General features: G+C 37.2%; 1 protein-coding gene and 1 long non-coding RNA gene across 6 annotated transcripts in view; one reads left to right on the forward strand and one right to left on the reverse strand.

The window, feature by feature from the left end:
- Positions 1–1011: 1011 nt before the first annotated feature.
- On the reverse strand, positions 1012–14606 carry GNPNAT1 (glucosamine-phosphate N-acetyltransferase 1). 3 transcript variants are annotated; one of them, XM_038544732.1, is made up of 6 exons: positions 14491–14606; positions 8545–8712; positions 7091–7153; positions 5528–5655; positions 4313–4374; positions 1012–2215 (listed from the first exon to the last, which is right to left on the reverse strand). In XM_038544732.1, exons 2-6 carry the CDS (start codon positions 8696–8698, stop codon positions 2068–2070), a joined length of 555 nt encoding a protein of 184 aa, XP_038400660.1. In that variant the 5' UTR covers positions 8699–8712; positions 14491–14606; the 3' UTR covers positions 1012–2067. The 3 variants fall into 3 exon arrangements, with proteins under 3 accessions (XP_038400660.1, XP_038400659.1, XP_038400658.1); XM_038544731.1 differs by having other exon boundaries at positions 14298–14581; XM_038544730.1 differs by having other exon boundaries at positions 14388–14579.
- Positions 14607–14697: 91 nt separating this feature from the next.
- The window catches only part of LOC106559102, a 155165-nt gene continuing 151682 nt past the window's right edge, over positions 14698–18180 (forward strand). For all 3 annotated transcript variants that reach the window (XR_005363259.1, XR_005363258.1, XR_005363257.1), the window contains exon 1: positions 14698–15119. This is a non-coding gene — a long non-coding RNA (uncharacterized LOC106559102). The remainder of the gene's footprint in view (positions 15120–18180) is intronic.

Genomic DNA, 18180 nt, shown 5'->3' on the forward strand with positions numbered 1-18180 from the left:
TAGAGCGTCTGCCTTCGGCCGAGGGTGTGATTCCCAGGGTCCTGGATCGAGTCACACATTCACACATTGGGGCTCCCTGCATGGAGCCTGCTTTTCCCTCTGCCTGTCTCTGCCTCTCTCTGCCTCTCTTGTCTCTCTCATGAATAAATAAATAAAATCTTTTAAATAAATAAATAAAATGCATCTTGATTTCCAAAATGAGAGATCCAGATTTCCAAAATACTAGTGTAAAAAATGTGCATCCTACAATTATGGAAATGTAAATATACAAAATATCTGAGGCATAATAAAAATCACAACTGTCACTTCATTCTACCTTTTCAAAAGCAAAGTAATGCTTTAAAATATGCATATATGGTTTACATGAAATGTTTTATGCAGTTTTCTGTACTCAAGGTTTACTCAGTATGGTTTAGAAAATTTTAAACATACTCTAGCTAACTAAAGCTAAATATAGATCACCATTTTGCTCAAGGACACAATTTTTATATAATGTACTTTGTAACTTTCCTATAGGAAGGACTTAAGACCTTAAGGACACTGGTTAAAGTGATTTATTTAAATACTAACTTTGTAGATAATTTTACTTCAAATTGTTCAGAAGTAAGGTAAAGCATTCAATTTTGCATTCTGTTAGGGATTATTTTTTTTAATATGGATCTTAATTACCAGAATGTACCTAATAAAGCTACTGTCATGCTAAGGTTGTAGGACTCCTGAAAAGGCAAAACTAGCAGGTTTGTTGCTTTCACTAGAGACATCAATTCATATGCATAGGTCATTAGCAGGTAAGTAGTACACTCTTGGTGAAGAAGGGTTTTTGTTGTTTTAGACAGCCAACTTTAGCTTACTCCAAGGGGAGAAATCTTAAATCCAGCTGAGGTAGGTGTGAGTTAGAGGGATTAAAAAGTGGTTGTCTTTACCTTCCCACTTAATTTACAAAAATCACACAAAACTTAAGTCACTTATGAACCAGGATGTGACCGAAGACTCAAGAAAAACCCAGACATAGAGTTTTAAAACTTCATCATATGAACAGGTTTAATGTAACATGGAATGCAAAAGATTAGAACCATTAATAAAATATCCAATTCTTCAACTTAAAAAAATAATTAAAATAAATAAAATCAAAATAAGATAGTGACCAGAATAATAGTACCATGACACTCACAGTAAATAGAAAAGCTTCCATCAGCATTTTAAGGAGTAACAAATGCAGTGATACATATTTAAATATTCCACTCAATTTTGTTATTTATTTTTCATAAAAACATTACTCAGAAGGCTTCAGAAATTGATGAAAAGATGAGAAATCAGGTTAGAAATACATAATATGCCAAGATTTGTTAATTCACTGTTAAAAAGTACCTTATATTTGCTCATTTTAAACAATAATTATATTTCACATATAAGACAGGTAGTACCTTATCTGCATAAGAATTATAAACTTTTAGATGTACACTTAAATTGTTTTACTTTGAATCTTGTCACATTTTATCATTTTCATTTCTACTTTAAAAGGCTGACCAGGTTGTTTACCAATATATATTAGGATCAACAAATGCTGGACTGTATTACATTTAGTTTTATCCAATTTCATATAATATATGGAAAAATGATACACTCAAGTGGTTTCTGGTATTTCTTTGAAACAAAAATACTCATTTTATGAATGTGATAACAGCCTTATTCATGGTATGCTTTTTTTTAATGATCAGTACAGATAGCAGACACATAACTCTTACTACCTATACTGTAACTACAAAGAAATGAAGCCAAACTTTAGAAAAATACAATGCAAGAAAAGATTCAAGTTAAAAATATATTCCTTTGGTTAAAAATCATCCCCTTTTATAATACTCATTTGTAATCTAAGCTCACAGCATGTCCCACCAGCCCAAAGTAATCTTCTAAATGTCATTATACTTGTTGTATTACAATGTTTTTTTTTTCCGATCCAGTATTTATGGAGGTCACTGAGTTGCAGCAACAAAGTATTTTAACTCTAGGGAGAGTATTGCCTTGTTGCATTAGCTCCTTTTACAAATGTCTTTCTTAAATGATTTTTTACTTTAGAAACCTCCGACACATGTAGTTTTCTTCAGATACTGTATATCCGAACTTTTTATAGAAACCAACATTTTGTGGTAGACATTCAAGGGTAATCTTATAACAGTTCAGTTTCTTGCTTAGCAAAGTAAGGGTTGATAATAACCTGAAATTCAAAAATGGGGGAGGGAGGGAAAGCATAGAGCATTTGTTAATAAAAGTGCATTTGAGTAATAATATGAATGAAGATTATATAAATAAAACTTCAAATTTATATTAGAGATTTAACCATGACCTTTCTCACTATATTTAAATATTCAAATTGTAAGTGGGTAAGCATTTAATTCACCCCAAGCATTTTACTGTTTCAAATATACTTTACCTAGTAATCTCTAGCCCATTATATAATAGAACAATACTAAATTCACCCTAAACCCTCCTTAATACTAGTTTTTTTTTTTTTAATTTTTTTTTTTTTTTATTTTTTATTTATGATAGTCACAGAGAGAGAGAGAGAGAGGCAGAGACACAGACAGAGGGAGAAGCAGGCTCCATGCACCGGGAGCCCGACGTGGGACTCGATCCCGGGTCTCCAGGATCGCGCCCTGGGCCAAAGGCAGGCGCCAAACCGCTGCGCCACCCAGGGATCCCAATACTAGTTTTAAGATTAATGTTAACAACTAAAGAAAAAAAAAAAAAAAAAAAAACTAAAGACTCAATCTTTTTAAAAATATGGCCAAAATTTAAATTTTTTTTTCCCTAAATCTATTCAAACTACTCAGGAACAGTCAACATTTCCCACGTGATTTCCCATGTGAAATAAATAGCTTTTGTTATCATTTTAAAGCTAACGTTTGTGAAAATATGTATCAGATTAACTCTGGATTGCTCTAATTAATATGAAATACAGCAAAAAAGTATACATTTTCCAAACCCAATAGAATGTGATTTTAGGGGCTCCTGGCTGGGGTTAAGTGTCTGTCTTCGCCTCAGGTCATGATACCAGGGTCCTGGGATGGGTGCCCCTCCATTCCACCCTGGGCTCCCTATTCAGTGGGGAGTCTCCTCCTCCTGCCCTTCCCCCTGCTCTCAAATAAGTAAAGAAAATCTTAAAAAAATGGAATATGATTCTAACTGCCTTAGGGAGAAAAAGACCAGAAAAGATCTACAAAAATTTATCCAGAAGGGTTTCTCATATTTGCATAGACTGAAAAGTTGTGTATCATTTTGAAGAGAGAACATTTTGACTGAAGTTATGAAATTATAAAAGGTATGATAAAATTAAGTGGACTAGAATACTAGAAGCTGGTCTGGTCTGTTCATTGATATATCCTAAATACCTAGAATAGTATCTGGCACATAGCAAGTACTAAAAATTTACTGAGTGAATTCCTAAAACTCAGAAGAGATGGTACTAAAGCAAGTTCTAGCTTATAAGATAGGCAATAAACCTATGAGACATTTATTTTAAAAGATTTAGATAAATGCACAGAAGATTTTAACAAAGCCTGTTTCAGTATGTTTCTAAAACTTATGAGACAAAAATAAATAAAACTTAGGAGACAGAACATCTCCTTTGTTTTTAAACATGACTGGGAAACTGGGGTGAATCACTTGACCTGGCCACAAGTTTTTTTCCTACTAGTAGAATACTATTATTAAAAGTTCATTTAAAGGGACGACTGGGTGGCTCAGCGGTTAAGCATCTGCCTTCGGCTCAGGGCTTGATCCTGGAGTCCCCGATCAAGTCCCACATCAGGCTCCCTGAATGGAGCCTGCTTCTCCTTCTGCCTATGTCTCTGCCCGCCCCCCCGTCTTTCATGAATAAATCTTTTAAAAAGTTAATTTAAAAAATTTTATGGCGGGATCCCTGGGTGGCGCAGCGGTTTGGCGCCTGCCTTTGGCCCAGGGCGCGATCCTGAAGACCCGGGATCGAATCCCACGTCGGGCTCCCGGTGCATGGAGCCTGCTTCTCCCTCTGCCTCTGTCTCTGCCTCTCTTTCTCTCTCTGTGACTATCATAACTAAATAAAAATTAAAAAAATAAAAAATAAAAAAAAAATTTATGGTCTACGAAACAGTATACTTCTAATTTCTAAACTAAATGATAAAACATAAAAGTACTTTGTTCATTAAATTTAGCTTAAGCTGCTGAGTGAGCCTAATTGATGACATCTAAAAAGAATTTCAAACAGGAAAACATTGACGAAAGAACATATTAACTACAACAGAAAAAATATCTAACCTTGTTTCTGCCTACTTACAGTTTGCCAAGCTGCTTTCCTCTGCATTCATCACTAACAACAACATCTTCTACTCTTCCTCTCTGAAAATGTTTAACAATGTTTAAAAGACTTAGGCATGTAGTTTTGTTTTTAGCTAAATCAGCAAGTGACAATTCAGTGATGTTTTATGAACAAACTTTAAAAACCAAAATGCCTTTTTTACTTACTATAATGAATCAACTTGTGGCCTAATCTTGTTTTGTCCATGTCTTAAATCTGCCCACCCCACTGTTTTAAAGATTTCAGAATCCACATCACCAAAATGTAATTTTGTCATGTTATACTACAACATCTTAACTCCTTGCTTAATAGTTTTCTTTCAAACATCTAAATACAATTGATTAATTTCTAGTAAAGAAACCCCACCAAAATTCATACCTCACAATACATTCCAAATGTTCCTATCTATTTTCACTGGATTACCTAGGTTCTCATGTGAGTCATGAGGAGTGAACGGGCACTAGAAATTAGAGAATACAGTTGACCCTTGAACAACATGGGTTTGAACAGCACAGGTGTGCCACTTATATGCAGATTTTTTTGGATAAATACTCTGTAAATATTTTCACTATGATTTAATAACATTTTCTTTTCTCTAGCTTTACTATAAAAATGCCATACGTAATATATCTAACATACAAAATGTGTTAATGAGCTATTTATGTTATTGGTAACACTTCCAGTAACAGTAGGCTATTAGTAGTTTCAGGAGTCAAGTAACATGCAGATTTTTGATTGCAGATAGGTGGGGGGGTATCAGTGTCCTTAACTCATGTTGGTCAAGGGTTAATGATATAATATTCTGAACCCTTTAACTGCTTGGAAACTGATGGAAATTTGTGTTAATCTATATATACAGTATTGTGTTTTTTGAAAAATAGCATCAGGTATTCTAATCATTACTGCCAAATACATGATGCTGACTTGGTTTCTCTAGGATTTTACCAAATCTGACACCTTACAAAACAATTTTTAGCAAACAATTCAGATTATTAATACATTTTCTTCCAACTTCCAGAACACAATGGGAAAATGTTACTAAGTGATTTCTAGTAAGCAAAGTTTTCAGGGCAGTACAGCTCATTTTATAATGAAATGCAGTGAGAAAATAGATTGGTCTAATGGAAACTCAAAGTTAGTTTTGCTAGAAAACACCTGTTCATTTTAGTCCTAAGCATTAATGTGAACACATACCTTAGCACAGGAATGGATGAATTTATGTTCTATTATCAGAGTTGCTGTAGCAACAATTTGTCCTAAAGTCACATCTTCCACAACTGTAACATAATAGTCCCCGGATTTCTTCATGTGCTCAAAAGATTCTGTGGAAATTGGAAAAGTGTTATGTGGTGGACATTAAACTTTAGTAGGTGCCATAAAAATGCTAGGATTAACTAATACCATTATTGAATACTTAAAAGCTACTTCATCATGGTAATTTACACTTTGTTTCTAAAGAAAATGTCAGAAATGTCCAAGTGGCCAAAATATGAGCAATCATTATCACTTGGAATATGGCCCTTACCTTTGAAAAACCTGTTAGCAAAGTACAACTATTAACAGCTATGTCAGATGAATGGCACTTATAATACAAATAAATTGTAGATGTTGCCACTTCTGTGACTAATGAATTGAAGACTGTCTTAATATCTTCATTACTTTAAGTCATTACTTTCTTTAACCTTTACAACACTCAGTATTTGAGTAGAACAAAATGCAAATTTTAATAGAATGTTTACACGGCTCCATTCTGTAACTTTTAGTCTTCTGGCTTCAAAACATTTTGACAAGTAGTTTTCAGTTTTCTCCTTGTGACCTGAAGTGGTTTCATGACTACCTGACTTGCTTTTTTAAAAACAGAATCCTCAGTTTTGCTTGTTTTGAAAGCACCTTGTGAAGTAGGTTGAAAATTGTCTTCATTTCTAGGTAATCATTCCAAAGTCCCATGACAAATGCAAAGATGGAATACTTTACTCTCAAATTGATTTTTAGAACTTATATTGCCAAATAATAGGTTTCTCCATCTAATCAGATATGCATAAAAAAGCCTAATCTCATATATAGTTTATTTCCATAGTCTTGTTCTAGATAGGGTTCTGGAGTGGAAAGAAGAAATAAATTCAGTGAAGAAAAACAATGAAAATCAGAAAATGATGATCTTCATCTTGGGAGGCTCAAATAGAGTACATAACAAAATTACCTAATGGAGGAAATGAAGATATTGTAGCAAACAGGAGGACAGTGTTAGAGCACTAGATGGAATCAGGAAAGTTCTATTCCTTTCCTTACCAATAACTACCTGTGATCTTCAGTCATTTGACCTCTCTGGTTTCCATTCTCTCATATGGACTAAAAAAAAGGGGCTGAACTATACATTCTGATTCCTATGGATCTTAAAATTTAATAAAAACAAACTAAATTCAGAACATAATCTCTTACCCTATATTTGGTGATGAAATTTCCATGAATAACCTAACCACATGAAATATACTACAGTACAGAACAATCTCTAGAGCTGTCACCAGCTACAGTAATTATCTAAAAAGTTAGGTGTTTTGTAAAACACGGTAATTATTACTCTTGGATCCTATAACAGGTTAGCCACATTAAACATTTAAATAAGAAAATGGCTAACTGCTATATGAATAATTTCCAGCTATTTGAAGAAAAACACAAGTAGACACTGAACATAGCCCTAAATGAAAAAATCTTGTTTCCCTTTATTTTTCATTCAGGAAAAGGGGCTGTAGTACTTACTCATAAATTGTTCAGGGTTGACCACTCCAGTCTCTGTCAGTTGGCCTAATACCTTAAAAAAACCTAGTGTGAAAAACAGATTTCAAATTATGAGAAGACCATATAAAAGATTAAAAGAAGGAATGAATGTGTGAAGCTGGTAGGATTGTGGGCATTTGTGTTTTCACAACTTTCTGTAATCATTTTAAAAATAATCATTTTATTAAAGATTAAGCTGAAACCCATTATTCCTTCTGTAATCATTACATAAAACAAAGAATAATAGGTTCTACCAATGTTTTTGGCTGTATGAGATTTTTGGAATAGCGCCGACCTTAATGATTCAATATTTAAAAACCAGCAGGTATATTTTTCAATGTGTAATTTGCATTAAATTTGGTGCAGGAAATGCCAAGTTTTCCCAAATACGTGCTTTGATTTTACTTAAAAGTGCAACAAGACTGTCATTATGCCCAAGTATACTATTTTAAAAATAAAAGCAATATTGTTGAGACAAGATAACCGATTTCATTATTGTTAATGTGAACATTTTAAAACTTTGAGAATCTTAATTTCTACACACTCAATATTTAGCTTACCAAAATTAGTTTCTTTAGATTTCCTACCAAAAAGGAAATGAAAAAGTTCATTTTTTTTTATTATAAAATTTTAAAAAATCATTTTGGAGAACTTAGACATTAAAAATATATGTAAACAAAACCTTTGCAATGTATCCAAGGCAAATTATCTCCACTCTCATTCCCTATTCAGCTTCTTAGAGAAGATTCTTCCTTATGTGTCATTATAGATGATAATTTCACTTTCATGAAGAAAAGTCTTTTGGGATTCTTAATTAGTGCTGTATTTAAGCCATATGAAATATTTCAGAGTAATACTTGGACTTAGCCATGATACATACATATATTGGGAGTTGAGTGTCTCAGTCACTTTATAAATGAGCATGCAACTCTTGATTCTGAGGTGGTGAATTTGAGCCCCACACTGTGTGGAGAGTTTACTTCAAAATAAAATCTTTTAAAAAATTAAGTATAAAAATAATTCAAAATGCAAATATTTTTTAAACAACATATGTTTCTAGAGAAAATAGAATGCTAATTACAGCTGACCCTTGAATAACACAGGTTTGAACTGTGCAGGTCCACTTACAGATTTTTTTTAATAAGTACATTACGGTACCGTAAATTTTATCTTCCTTATGATTTCCTTAATGACATTTTCTTTTCTCTAGCTTACTTTAAAAATACAATATATAACACTTATAAGATATGTGTTAGTCAACCATTTCTTATTGATAAGGCTTTCAGTGAACAGTAGGCTATTAGTAAGTTAAGTGTTTGGTGAATCAAAATTTATAAACAGATTTTCAAATGCACAGGGGTCAGTGCCCCTACCTACCATGTTGTTCAAGGGCCAACTGTATAATTCTAACCAGGATTTGTAAACTGAGTCCCTACCTCTATTTAAGTCAGCAGTACAAAGGGGCCTCAAAACCAAGCCTTCTCCAGGATATGTTGGGGAAATGGCTGGAGAAAATGTAGCTGTATTCTGGCTCCAGTCCACTTCTTTGAGTAGACTTGGGTCAAACATAGGAGTTTCATCAGGTTTCATCTTTGCAGTAAGGTCTAAAATACAATTTTAAATGGTAAGGCATTTTTAATAGGGAATTAGGATTGATGAAATTACTTAATAAAAATTAACACATATGCAAGGTATTTTATTCTATCCTGAATCTAACATAAATGCCACAACCACAGATAAATAGAAAACTCATGGTGATCATCAGAAAACAAGTGACTAAATTTCTAAGTTTTAAACTTTAAAACCCCATTTTCTACCAAGTGTTTTAAAACATTTTTCCTGGGGTGCCTATGTGGCTCAGCAACTGACTTGGTTTCTGCTCAGGTCATGATCTCAGGGTTGTGAGATCCAGCCAGTGTTGGCTCCGCACTAAGCATGGATGGTGTCTGCTGAAGATTCTCTCCTTCTCTCTCTGACCTTCTCCATACTCACACATGTGCACTCTAAAATAAAAAATAAATTCTTAAAAAAATAACACATTTTTCCTATGGGTTGGTACTAGCATAGCTCTGTGAATAGCTGACTTCCCATGAACTTTTATGTTTTTTCATTATTGGATTTTATTATTTGGCTAAGAAATTATTTGTTGGCAGTCTTACCACTAAGACTTACTGTGCATGTTACTTGTTTTTTTATATGGACTATGGAAAGATAATTGATGAACTGGCTTAAAATACTCTCTACATTAATTGTAATATTTGGTTTCAGCTATGACATTCATATTAAAGGTATCTGTTGGATTTTGTTTTCACACCAGGATTTTCCAAAAATCTGTAATGTAACTTTCTCAGCGGCATTTAGGCAGCTTAAGAATTGCCAGTCTTTCATGTGATTATAAAAGGATCAATTATAGTATTGTCTTTTTTGAACATTTAGAAATGGAAGATTCTTACTACCTGTAGTCTAATAAAAAAGACTAAATAACAGATATAATAGAAAAACAAGTTATATAAAGAATAACAATGCGGGCAGCGGAATGTCTGTGGAACACAGAGCCACTAGAATGGGGTCTTCCTAAGAACTATTAGGAGACTGTAAAGCAACCTCTCTTATTTCTATCCCTTTACTCAGTTAAAGAAACTATTTGATACTTGCTTCCAGAAACAAAGAATTTAAGATACCTATCTATAACTACCACCAAACAAGGAAACAGGAAAAATTAAAGTCCATTTAACGATTTTTCCAATAACCCTACTCCCATTATGTTCCTTATTTCCTAAGTCACATTATGCTTAAGGGCAATTGTTATTAACTTTTTCTTAAAGGTTGATTAAACTCCTGCCTGTGGAACCCAACATAACCATACAAGTAATGCTGCAACTGTAGTAGAGGCTTTGGGAAGGTAGTGTGATGTAATTAAGAAGTTAATTAGAAGTTAACATTGTTCAGCACTTCTGATGGACCAGACATTGTTCAAAGGACTTTACACATTACTAATTCATTTACTTTAACAATCTTACAGGATGAGGGTGATTATTCTCCATTTTAACAGGCGAGGAAATGCAGGCAGGACATGTAAAGTAACCTGCCCAAGATCACAAAGTGGAGCTAGAATTTAAATCTAAGATGGAAAAGAGCATGAGCTCTGGAGTCACACTAATGTTCAAATGTCAAATTTGATTATGGCTAATGTCAGCTCTGATAATGTTTCATTTGTAAAATGGAGATGAAATTATTAGGACAAAATGAATTATTATATACAGCACTTAATAGTGCCTGGCATACTGCAAATGCTCAACAAGACATATTTTAGTTAGCAACTAATTACAAATTCATGTTTGTAAATTTTTGATATTTTTCATCTTTACATTAACTCATGAATCAGGCACTGTAGCAAGGGCTACAAAAAGGATGACAGGTTATCTATATATTTTTTTTTAAGGATTTTATTTGTTTATTCATGAGAGACACACAGAGACAGAGAGAGAGAGGCAGACACAGGCAGAGGGAGAAGCAGGCTCCCTGCAAGGAGCCCGATATGGGACTCAGATCCCCAATCCCAGGATCAAGCCCTGAGCCACCCAGGCATCCCTGTTTATGTTATGTTAAACTGAAACATTCTTAGGAAAGAAAGAATAAAAAAAAAAAATCATAGTGTATTATGTAGAATCCAAGGGGCTTCCCCGCCCCCCAAAAAGGACTCAAATATGTTATGCTATAAACTCTATACCTGGTTCTAAGAATAATAAGGAAATAAATTGTGATGATCAGCAATCAAATTTAACAAGCTTACAGTCCACTTGAAACATTTTTTTATAAGTTAACTTTAATGCATGCATTTTGCCATCTGTCCCTGATAACTGATCCCTGAAGCTTTTAGGTATACCCATCTGAAAGATGGGTAACAACACTGTTTTTCAGGTATACAAATAAACAGGCTATTTATTTATTAACAAGGTAAAACATATATTAATTTCAGAAGCCAGAAAGTGTTAAAAAACTTAAGTACCTCAGGGTGGCACACTATTTAAACAGTTTGATGATCATTTTATTTATCATGTAGGTATAACCATGAAGTTTAAAGAAAGCGAAAAGGGAATTTAGATGAACATTACAATAATTTAAAGTTAACTAGAGGGATCCCTGGGTGGCGCAGTGGTTTAGCGCCTGCCTTTGGCCCAGGGCACAATCCTGGAGACCCGGGATTGAATCCCATGTCGGGCTCCTGGTGCATGGAGCCTGCTTCTCCCTCTGCCTGTGTCTCTGCCTCTCTCTCTCTCTCTCTCTCTGTGACTATCGTAAATAAAAAAAAAATAAAATAAAATAGAATAAAAAAAAAAAATAAAGTTAACTAGATTACTTTTTCCTACGAAGCTGCCTGAGTTCACAATAAAATATAGCCTAGAAAACACGCAAAATAATAATTTTGAAGAGAAAGGGGAGAGGAGGTATACAGGAGAACTAGGATTACGAAGCATTTAACGAATGAATTTTAAAACAGTAAATACTAATGTTTTCCTGTGCTTTTCTTTAGCCTAATGGTCCTATTCCACGAATGATCATAAAAATAAATAATACTGGCTAAAATTTATGGAGTGCTTTGTATTTGTTAACACATAAGAATAAAATGAAATATCACTATTACCTCCATTTTACAGACCAGGAAGCAGGCAAGGTAACTTGCTCAAGATAACAAAGCCAATAAGGAACAAAGTTAGGATTAGAACCAGACAACAGAGCCAGCTTCAAGGGCACTGGACCTGTGCAGCTGCCCAGGGCCCCACACTTGGTTCTAGTCTATGTTGCCACTGTCTTGAAACTCTGCACAGGTTACCACAGATTATGCAGCCATTCCTGCATGACTCCAGATTCTGTACTCTTTGTACTGAAGATGAACTAGTGAAGATGAATTCCCTACTTCATTGTATAAGATAAAAATTTAATCAAACGCAACACTTATAAACTGTATTTGAAAAATAAGAGTATCAGACATGTCAAAATACAATAAAGCATTCTAAATAGAAATAAGAATCCATTACTCAGGTCATCAGAAATAACAAAATGTTATTTTATTTTAAGTATGGCTATTTTATAAAACAAAGCTATACTTAAAGTTTCCTTCATCTTACTCCACCCCCAGTTAGTAAAATTCTGCTGGTGCCCAATTAATATGCTGGGAAAGTTAAAATAGGATGTGATTTGACACCAAATTTTGAAAGATTTTAGAAAGGAATGAAATAGATAAATTTGGTTTACAAAAGAAATATTTTAGGGGATCCCTGGATGGCTCAGCGGTTTGGGGCCTGCTTTCAGGCCAGGGAGTGATCCTGGAGACCCGGATTGAGTCCCGTGTCAGGCTCCCTGCGTGGAGCCTGCTTCTTCCTCTGCCCGTGTCGTGTCTCTACCTCTCTCTCTGTCTCTCATGAATAAATAAAATATTTTTTAAAAATAAATAATAATTTAGCATCTTAAGGTACCCCAAGGTACTGCAAAACTAGGAAATTTCAGTAAATAGAACTGCAGTGGTTTGAGGGGGAATCTCATCATTATCACTGGGGTGACCGATTTTAAAAAAGTAAGCCCTTAACCTCCCTAAATATTTCTCCAGAACTTTTCCAATTTAACTGCCAAGTTTGTGTGCATTTACAAGGCCCATATATGCCTAACAACCCAATAAATGCCTGGTGAATGAATAGCAAATGGCAAGAGACTTACTTGAAGGTCACATTTCAAAAAACTCAAAAGAAGGATTCCCAAATTGCCACAAGTGATATGACAAAAATCATCCACCAAACTCATTTTTACTAGGATCATCAGGTTTTCATTCATTTGACTACTCTCTGGACACAATTTCTACAATCTGGTTTCCCAGTTTCTACAGCACACAAAAATACAAATAGGGAGGAGGTGCTGCTGGAAGCAAGTAACTAGGAGCAACAAGTTGGACACTGGGAATGAAAAATTTTAAAGTCGATACAAAAATTTTAAAAGCATAATCCAAGGCCCAATGTAAACTGCTTTACATACCTCAAGGCCATCGCTATGTTACTTCAGTACATGGTGAACGGGGAAAGGTTCTCTGAGACTTTAGGTCTTGTCTATATGCATTTCATAACCATTTCAATAATAATTTGGCTACATTTTTTATCTGAAGGCCAAACACTCTTTATTCGCTGATGATTTTAGGAGGCCTGGCCATTTGTATGAAACCGTGCAATTTATACTTCACTTGAGAATTTTACAAAGTTATTTTCTGATCGTTAATTTGACCCCTATAATCTGGCATTATTCCCAGACTACCGATTAGGAAACTGGAGCATGTGGAGCCCCAAGGTAACACTGCAAATGAGTGAACTGAGCCTAGAATCCTATCTTGTTTTCCTACCCTGAGCCCTAAAATACCATACTCAATACACGCCAATCTTTACATCATCGCACCAGACAGGTTAATAAGTCTCATTTTGAAGAAAAAAAAAAAAAAAAAAAAAGTCAGCGAATTCTGCCTAAATAGGACTGATCTCAATGATTTCTTGAGATCCATTCTAAGATTTGCTCACCACTGTATATAACCTAACAAAACTAATCCCATAATCCACCCTCCCCCCTCCCCCCCCCCCCCCCCCCCGTTTCAACGTTGTAGGAAATGTTAAGACTTCGGTTTACGTAAACATCAGCACCTCTTGTAAGGGGAAATCCTAGCGCCCAGTGCGTCCAGGGGTACGAGCCCCGGGAAAAGAGACAAAGGATGGCCTCCTCCCCGCACGGAAAGCCCCAACCAGTCAGGGCAGGGTGTGCTCCTCCGAGCAGGAGCGTGTCCTCAAGCGGCTCCCGACCGCCGTGGGGTGCAGCTCGGAAAGGGACGGGGGAGGGGGAGGGGGTCGGGGCACTCGTGCCCGTTCAAAACCGATGGCGGCAGAGAGACTGTGGGCAAGCGTCTCGATCCCCCGGGCCAGAGCCTGCCGAGCCGAGAGTTCGACTCCCGGCCCTGCTCCGGCCTGCCAGGGCCAGCCCCGCGCGGCTGGACCACCCGCCCTCATCCCGAACCGCGCTCGGCTCCAGGCGCGCGTCCGCTCAACTTGCTCCCAACCGCGCTCCACAACCACAAGTGCCCCCACCTGGCCAAGCTAAACGCACACCTCGCCCCGGGCCCACCTCCCTCGCCCCGCCCGGGCAGCGGTCCCAGTCACACCTGTTTGGTAACCGCGAAGGCAGGCCCCCCAGGCCCCCAGGTCACCCGGCGCGGCCCCGCTCTCGCTCCCCGGCCCTCAGCCTCCCTCACCCGTGGGGGCCTCGCGCTCGGCGCTCCTCTCCAGGCCCGTCGGACTCTCTCCCACCCGGCGACGCGGTACCGGATCCGGATCCGGCTTCAGCGCCAGCCCCACCTCCTCCTCCACCTCCCGAGCCACGGTTGCCGTGCGGCCGCCGCTGCGCGAGCCGCGACCAGGACGTGGCAGCGCCAACGCCTCCGCCTCCGCCTCCGCCTCCGCCTCAGCCCGGCCGCTTACGCAGGGGCGCTCGGGGGGCGGGGCCTGCGGCGGCTCCGGCACGTGGCGCGGCGAGGACGGCCTCCCGGGGCTCCGCCTCCCGGCGGCGTGGGGGTCGCGCCCCGGCTGGCTCCCCGCGCGCGGCCCTCGCGGCGGCGTCCGGCTCTGGGCCTCGGGGGAGGGCGCTCTGCCCAGCCGTCGGCCACGCTCTGTAAGTGGTCACCGCGTGGGCCTCTTTCATTTTCGGAAGCCGGCGGTGCGGCTTCTTGCCCTCCTTGGGGCCCCTTCCTTCAATAGCCCGTTTAATTAGGACTTTGGCGACTGGCTGGCAGCTGAGTCACCTCATGAAGTGGGGCCGTGACGCTCCTTTCAGATCCTTTTTGGATGAACCGTAGGGTTGAGACACTGGTTCTCAGCTGTGGCGGTTTTTGCCTCCCAGAAGACCATTGGCAATGTCGGGAGCTTTTTCAGCCTCCTGTCTGTGGGAGACGTGTCACTAGCATCTCTCCAGATGACAGAGGGTACAGGTGGGTAGAGACCAGGTATGCTGTTCACCGTCTCCAAGTACACAGGACAGGGCCCCACGACGACCTTCCAGCCCGGGGTGAAATGTCAGTTCTGCTGAGACGGAGAAACACCGGGGAGGGGGGGGTTAGGACACGGAAAAAAAAAAAATGACTTTTTCTCCCACCTCCCGTTTCCAAAACATGTGTCCTCATTTTACAGATTAGGACACCGGAGTTCAGAGATGTTAAAGTAATGTACCAACGTCACACAGCTAGCTAGTAGCTCCCATTCGCTGGGGTATACCATAAATTTCAACTTTCTGAAATTGCAAAGTGTTTTATTCTTAAACAATACTGTTCAATGAACACCATATATAGTCTTGCCGGGAGTTTTATTTTCTGCTTCTTTGTGAAACTTAAATTCCGGTTAACACTTTTACAGGTTCGTGCATTCTCACCACCTTCAAACATCAGTGAGGCTGATGGCATCCAGTTTTCTGTATCCGTTCTTCTTTTTAGCCTTTTGCATGGGAAAGAATGTATAAGCTATAAAAAAAGAAAGAAACGCCACAAATATTAAGAAACATATAGCCTTGTTTCCTTATCACACTCTGGCCCTACATTTTCAGTGAGTTTTCTCGGAGTAACAGAATCCTGTAAATGTTGTAATTCAGCAAAAAATGAAGCAGTTATAAAATGTATCACAGAGCACAGTTCTAAGAGGTAAATTTTATAATTTAGCAAAAACTGAAGCAGTCAATTATAAAATTTATCACAGAGCACAGTTCTAAGAGGTACCTTAGGTACCTACTGCATTTCAGATATATTCCTTCCTTTTCCCTTTTGTGCCAGAGGAACACAATTTCTCCTTAATAGTCACTAGCCAGTACAGTGAGTGTCCTCCTTCTTTGCCTGTTGGTTTACTTGCAGTGAGGAACCAAGCGTAGCCAGATGACAATCTCAAAGTCTAGTTTAATGGAATCATTAATGTGTTCTCTAGTCATTTTTATTTAGTTTTTTATTGAGATATAATTCACATGTAACAGTGTATTAGTTTTAGATGTATAACATCATGATTTGATGTACTTACATATTGCAAAATGATTACTTCAGTAAGTTTAGGTAACATGCCTCACCACACATACTTACAAATTTTTTTCTCTTGTGATGAGAACTTTTAACATTTATTCTCTTTGAGGCTTTTTTTTTTTTTAAGATTTTGTTATTTATTATAGAGAGACAGAAATAGCGACAGAGAGCATGAACAGAGTAGAGAGGGAGAAGCAAGGAGCCTGATACAGGGCTCAATCCCAGGACCCTGGGATCATGACCTGAACAGAAGGCAAATGCTTAACCAGTTGAACCATCCAGATGCTTCTCTCTTTGCAACTTTCAAATATACAATACAGTATTATTACTTATAGTCACCATGCCTACATTACATCTTCAGGACTAATTTAACTCATAACTGGAACTTTGTGCCTTTCGACTCCTTCACTGATTTTGTTCCCCACCCCCCACCTCTGGCAACCACTAATTTGTTCTCTTTATGAATTTGTTCTTGTTTTTAGATTCAACTTATAAGTGAGATCATAGAGTATTTGTCTTTCTCTCTACAGTAAGTTCACTTACTGTAGTGTACTAAAGCTCCATCCAAGTTGTTGTAAATGACAGGATTTCCTTTTTAATGGCTGAATAATATGCCACCATGTGTGTACCTACATATATATAAACACAAACTTCTTTATCCACTCATCTAAGAATAGATACTTAAGTTGTTTCCATGTCTTATCTATTTATTAATAATGCTGCTATGAACATGTGGATATGTATATCTTTTCTGGATGGCAGTTTAATTTGCTTTGGATAGATAACAGAAGTGGAATTGCTAGACCATATGATAGTTTCTGTTTTAAAATTTTTGAGGAACATGTTTTTGTTTGGTGCTGTTTAGAACAGTTTTTTTAAGTTTTAATTTTAATTCCAGTTAGTTAACATACAGTGTTTATATTTCAGGTGTACAATTTAGTGATTCAGTAATTCTATACATTGCTAAGTGCTCATCATAATAAGTGTACTCTTAATCCCCATCACCTATTTCATCCATTTCCCCCCCCCCCCCACTCACCTCCCTTCTGGTAACTATCAGTTTATTCTCTATAGTTAAGAGTTTGCTTTTTGGTTTGTCTCTCTCTCTTTTCTTTCCTTTTGCTTACTTGTTTTGTTTCTCAAAATCATATAGTATTTGTCTTTCTCTGACTTATTTTGCTTAGCATAATACTCTAGCTCCATCCATGTTGTTACAAATGGCAGGATTTCATGACTTTTTTATGGCTGAATATTCATATATATAAATATATATGAATGTATATACCATATATATATGAATATATATTCATATATATTCCACACCCTCTCTATCCATTCATCCATGGATGGACACTTTAGCTGGTACCATATCTTAGCTATTTTAAATAATGTTGCGATGAACATGTGGGGGCATATATCTTTTTTGAATCAGTGTTTTTCTATTCTTTGTGTAAATACCCAGTAGTGTGATTGCTGGATCATAGGATAGTTGTATTTTTAATTCTTTGAGGAACCTTCACACTGTTTCCCACAGTGGCTGCACCAGTTTGCATTCCTACCAACAGTGCAGAAGGTTTCCTTTTTCTCTACATCCTTGCTAACACCTGTTGTTTTGTGTTGTTCATTTCAGCCATTCTGACATGTGAGGTAATATCTCTTGTAGTTTTGATTTGCATTTCCCTAATGGTTAGATGTTGATGAACATCTTTTCATGTGAAAGTTGGCCATCTATATATCTTCTTTGGAAAAATGTCTGTTCATGTCTTCTACCCATTTTTAAATTGGGCTGTTTGTTTTTTGGGTATTGAATTGTGTAAGTTCTTTATATATATTTAGGTACCAGCCCTTTATCAGATATGTCACTTGCAGATATCTTCTCCTACTCTGAAGGTTGCCTTTTAGGGTTTTTTTTGTTTTGTTTGTTTGCCTTTAGTTTTGTTGACTGTTTCCTTCACTGTGCAGAAGCTTTTTATTTTAATGTAGTCCCAATGGT

This window comes from Canis lupus, chromosome 8, assembly GCF_011100685.1.
Source record: "Canis lupus familiaris isolate Mischka breed German Shepherd chromosome 8, alternate assembly UU_Cfam_GSD_1.0, whole genome shotgun sequence".
NCBI lineage: Eukaryota > Metazoa > Chordata > Mammalia > Carnivora > Canidae > Canis > Canis lupus.

Bases quoted from the DNA above. Each gene is read 5' to 3' on its own strand.
- GNPNAT1 (XM_038544732.1), bottom strand. From the start codon at position 8,698: ATGAAACCTGATGAAACTCCTATGTTTGACCCAAGTCTACTCAAAGAA. The intron at 7,154-8,544 runs GTAGGGACTCAG...TTTTCACACTAG, and splicing joins TACTGCTGACTTAAATAGAG to GTTTTTTTAAGGTATTAGGC. The intron at 5,656-7,090 runs GTAAGTACTACA...CAATTTCCACAG, and splicing joins CAACCCTGAACAATTTATGA to AATCTTTTGAGCACATGAAG.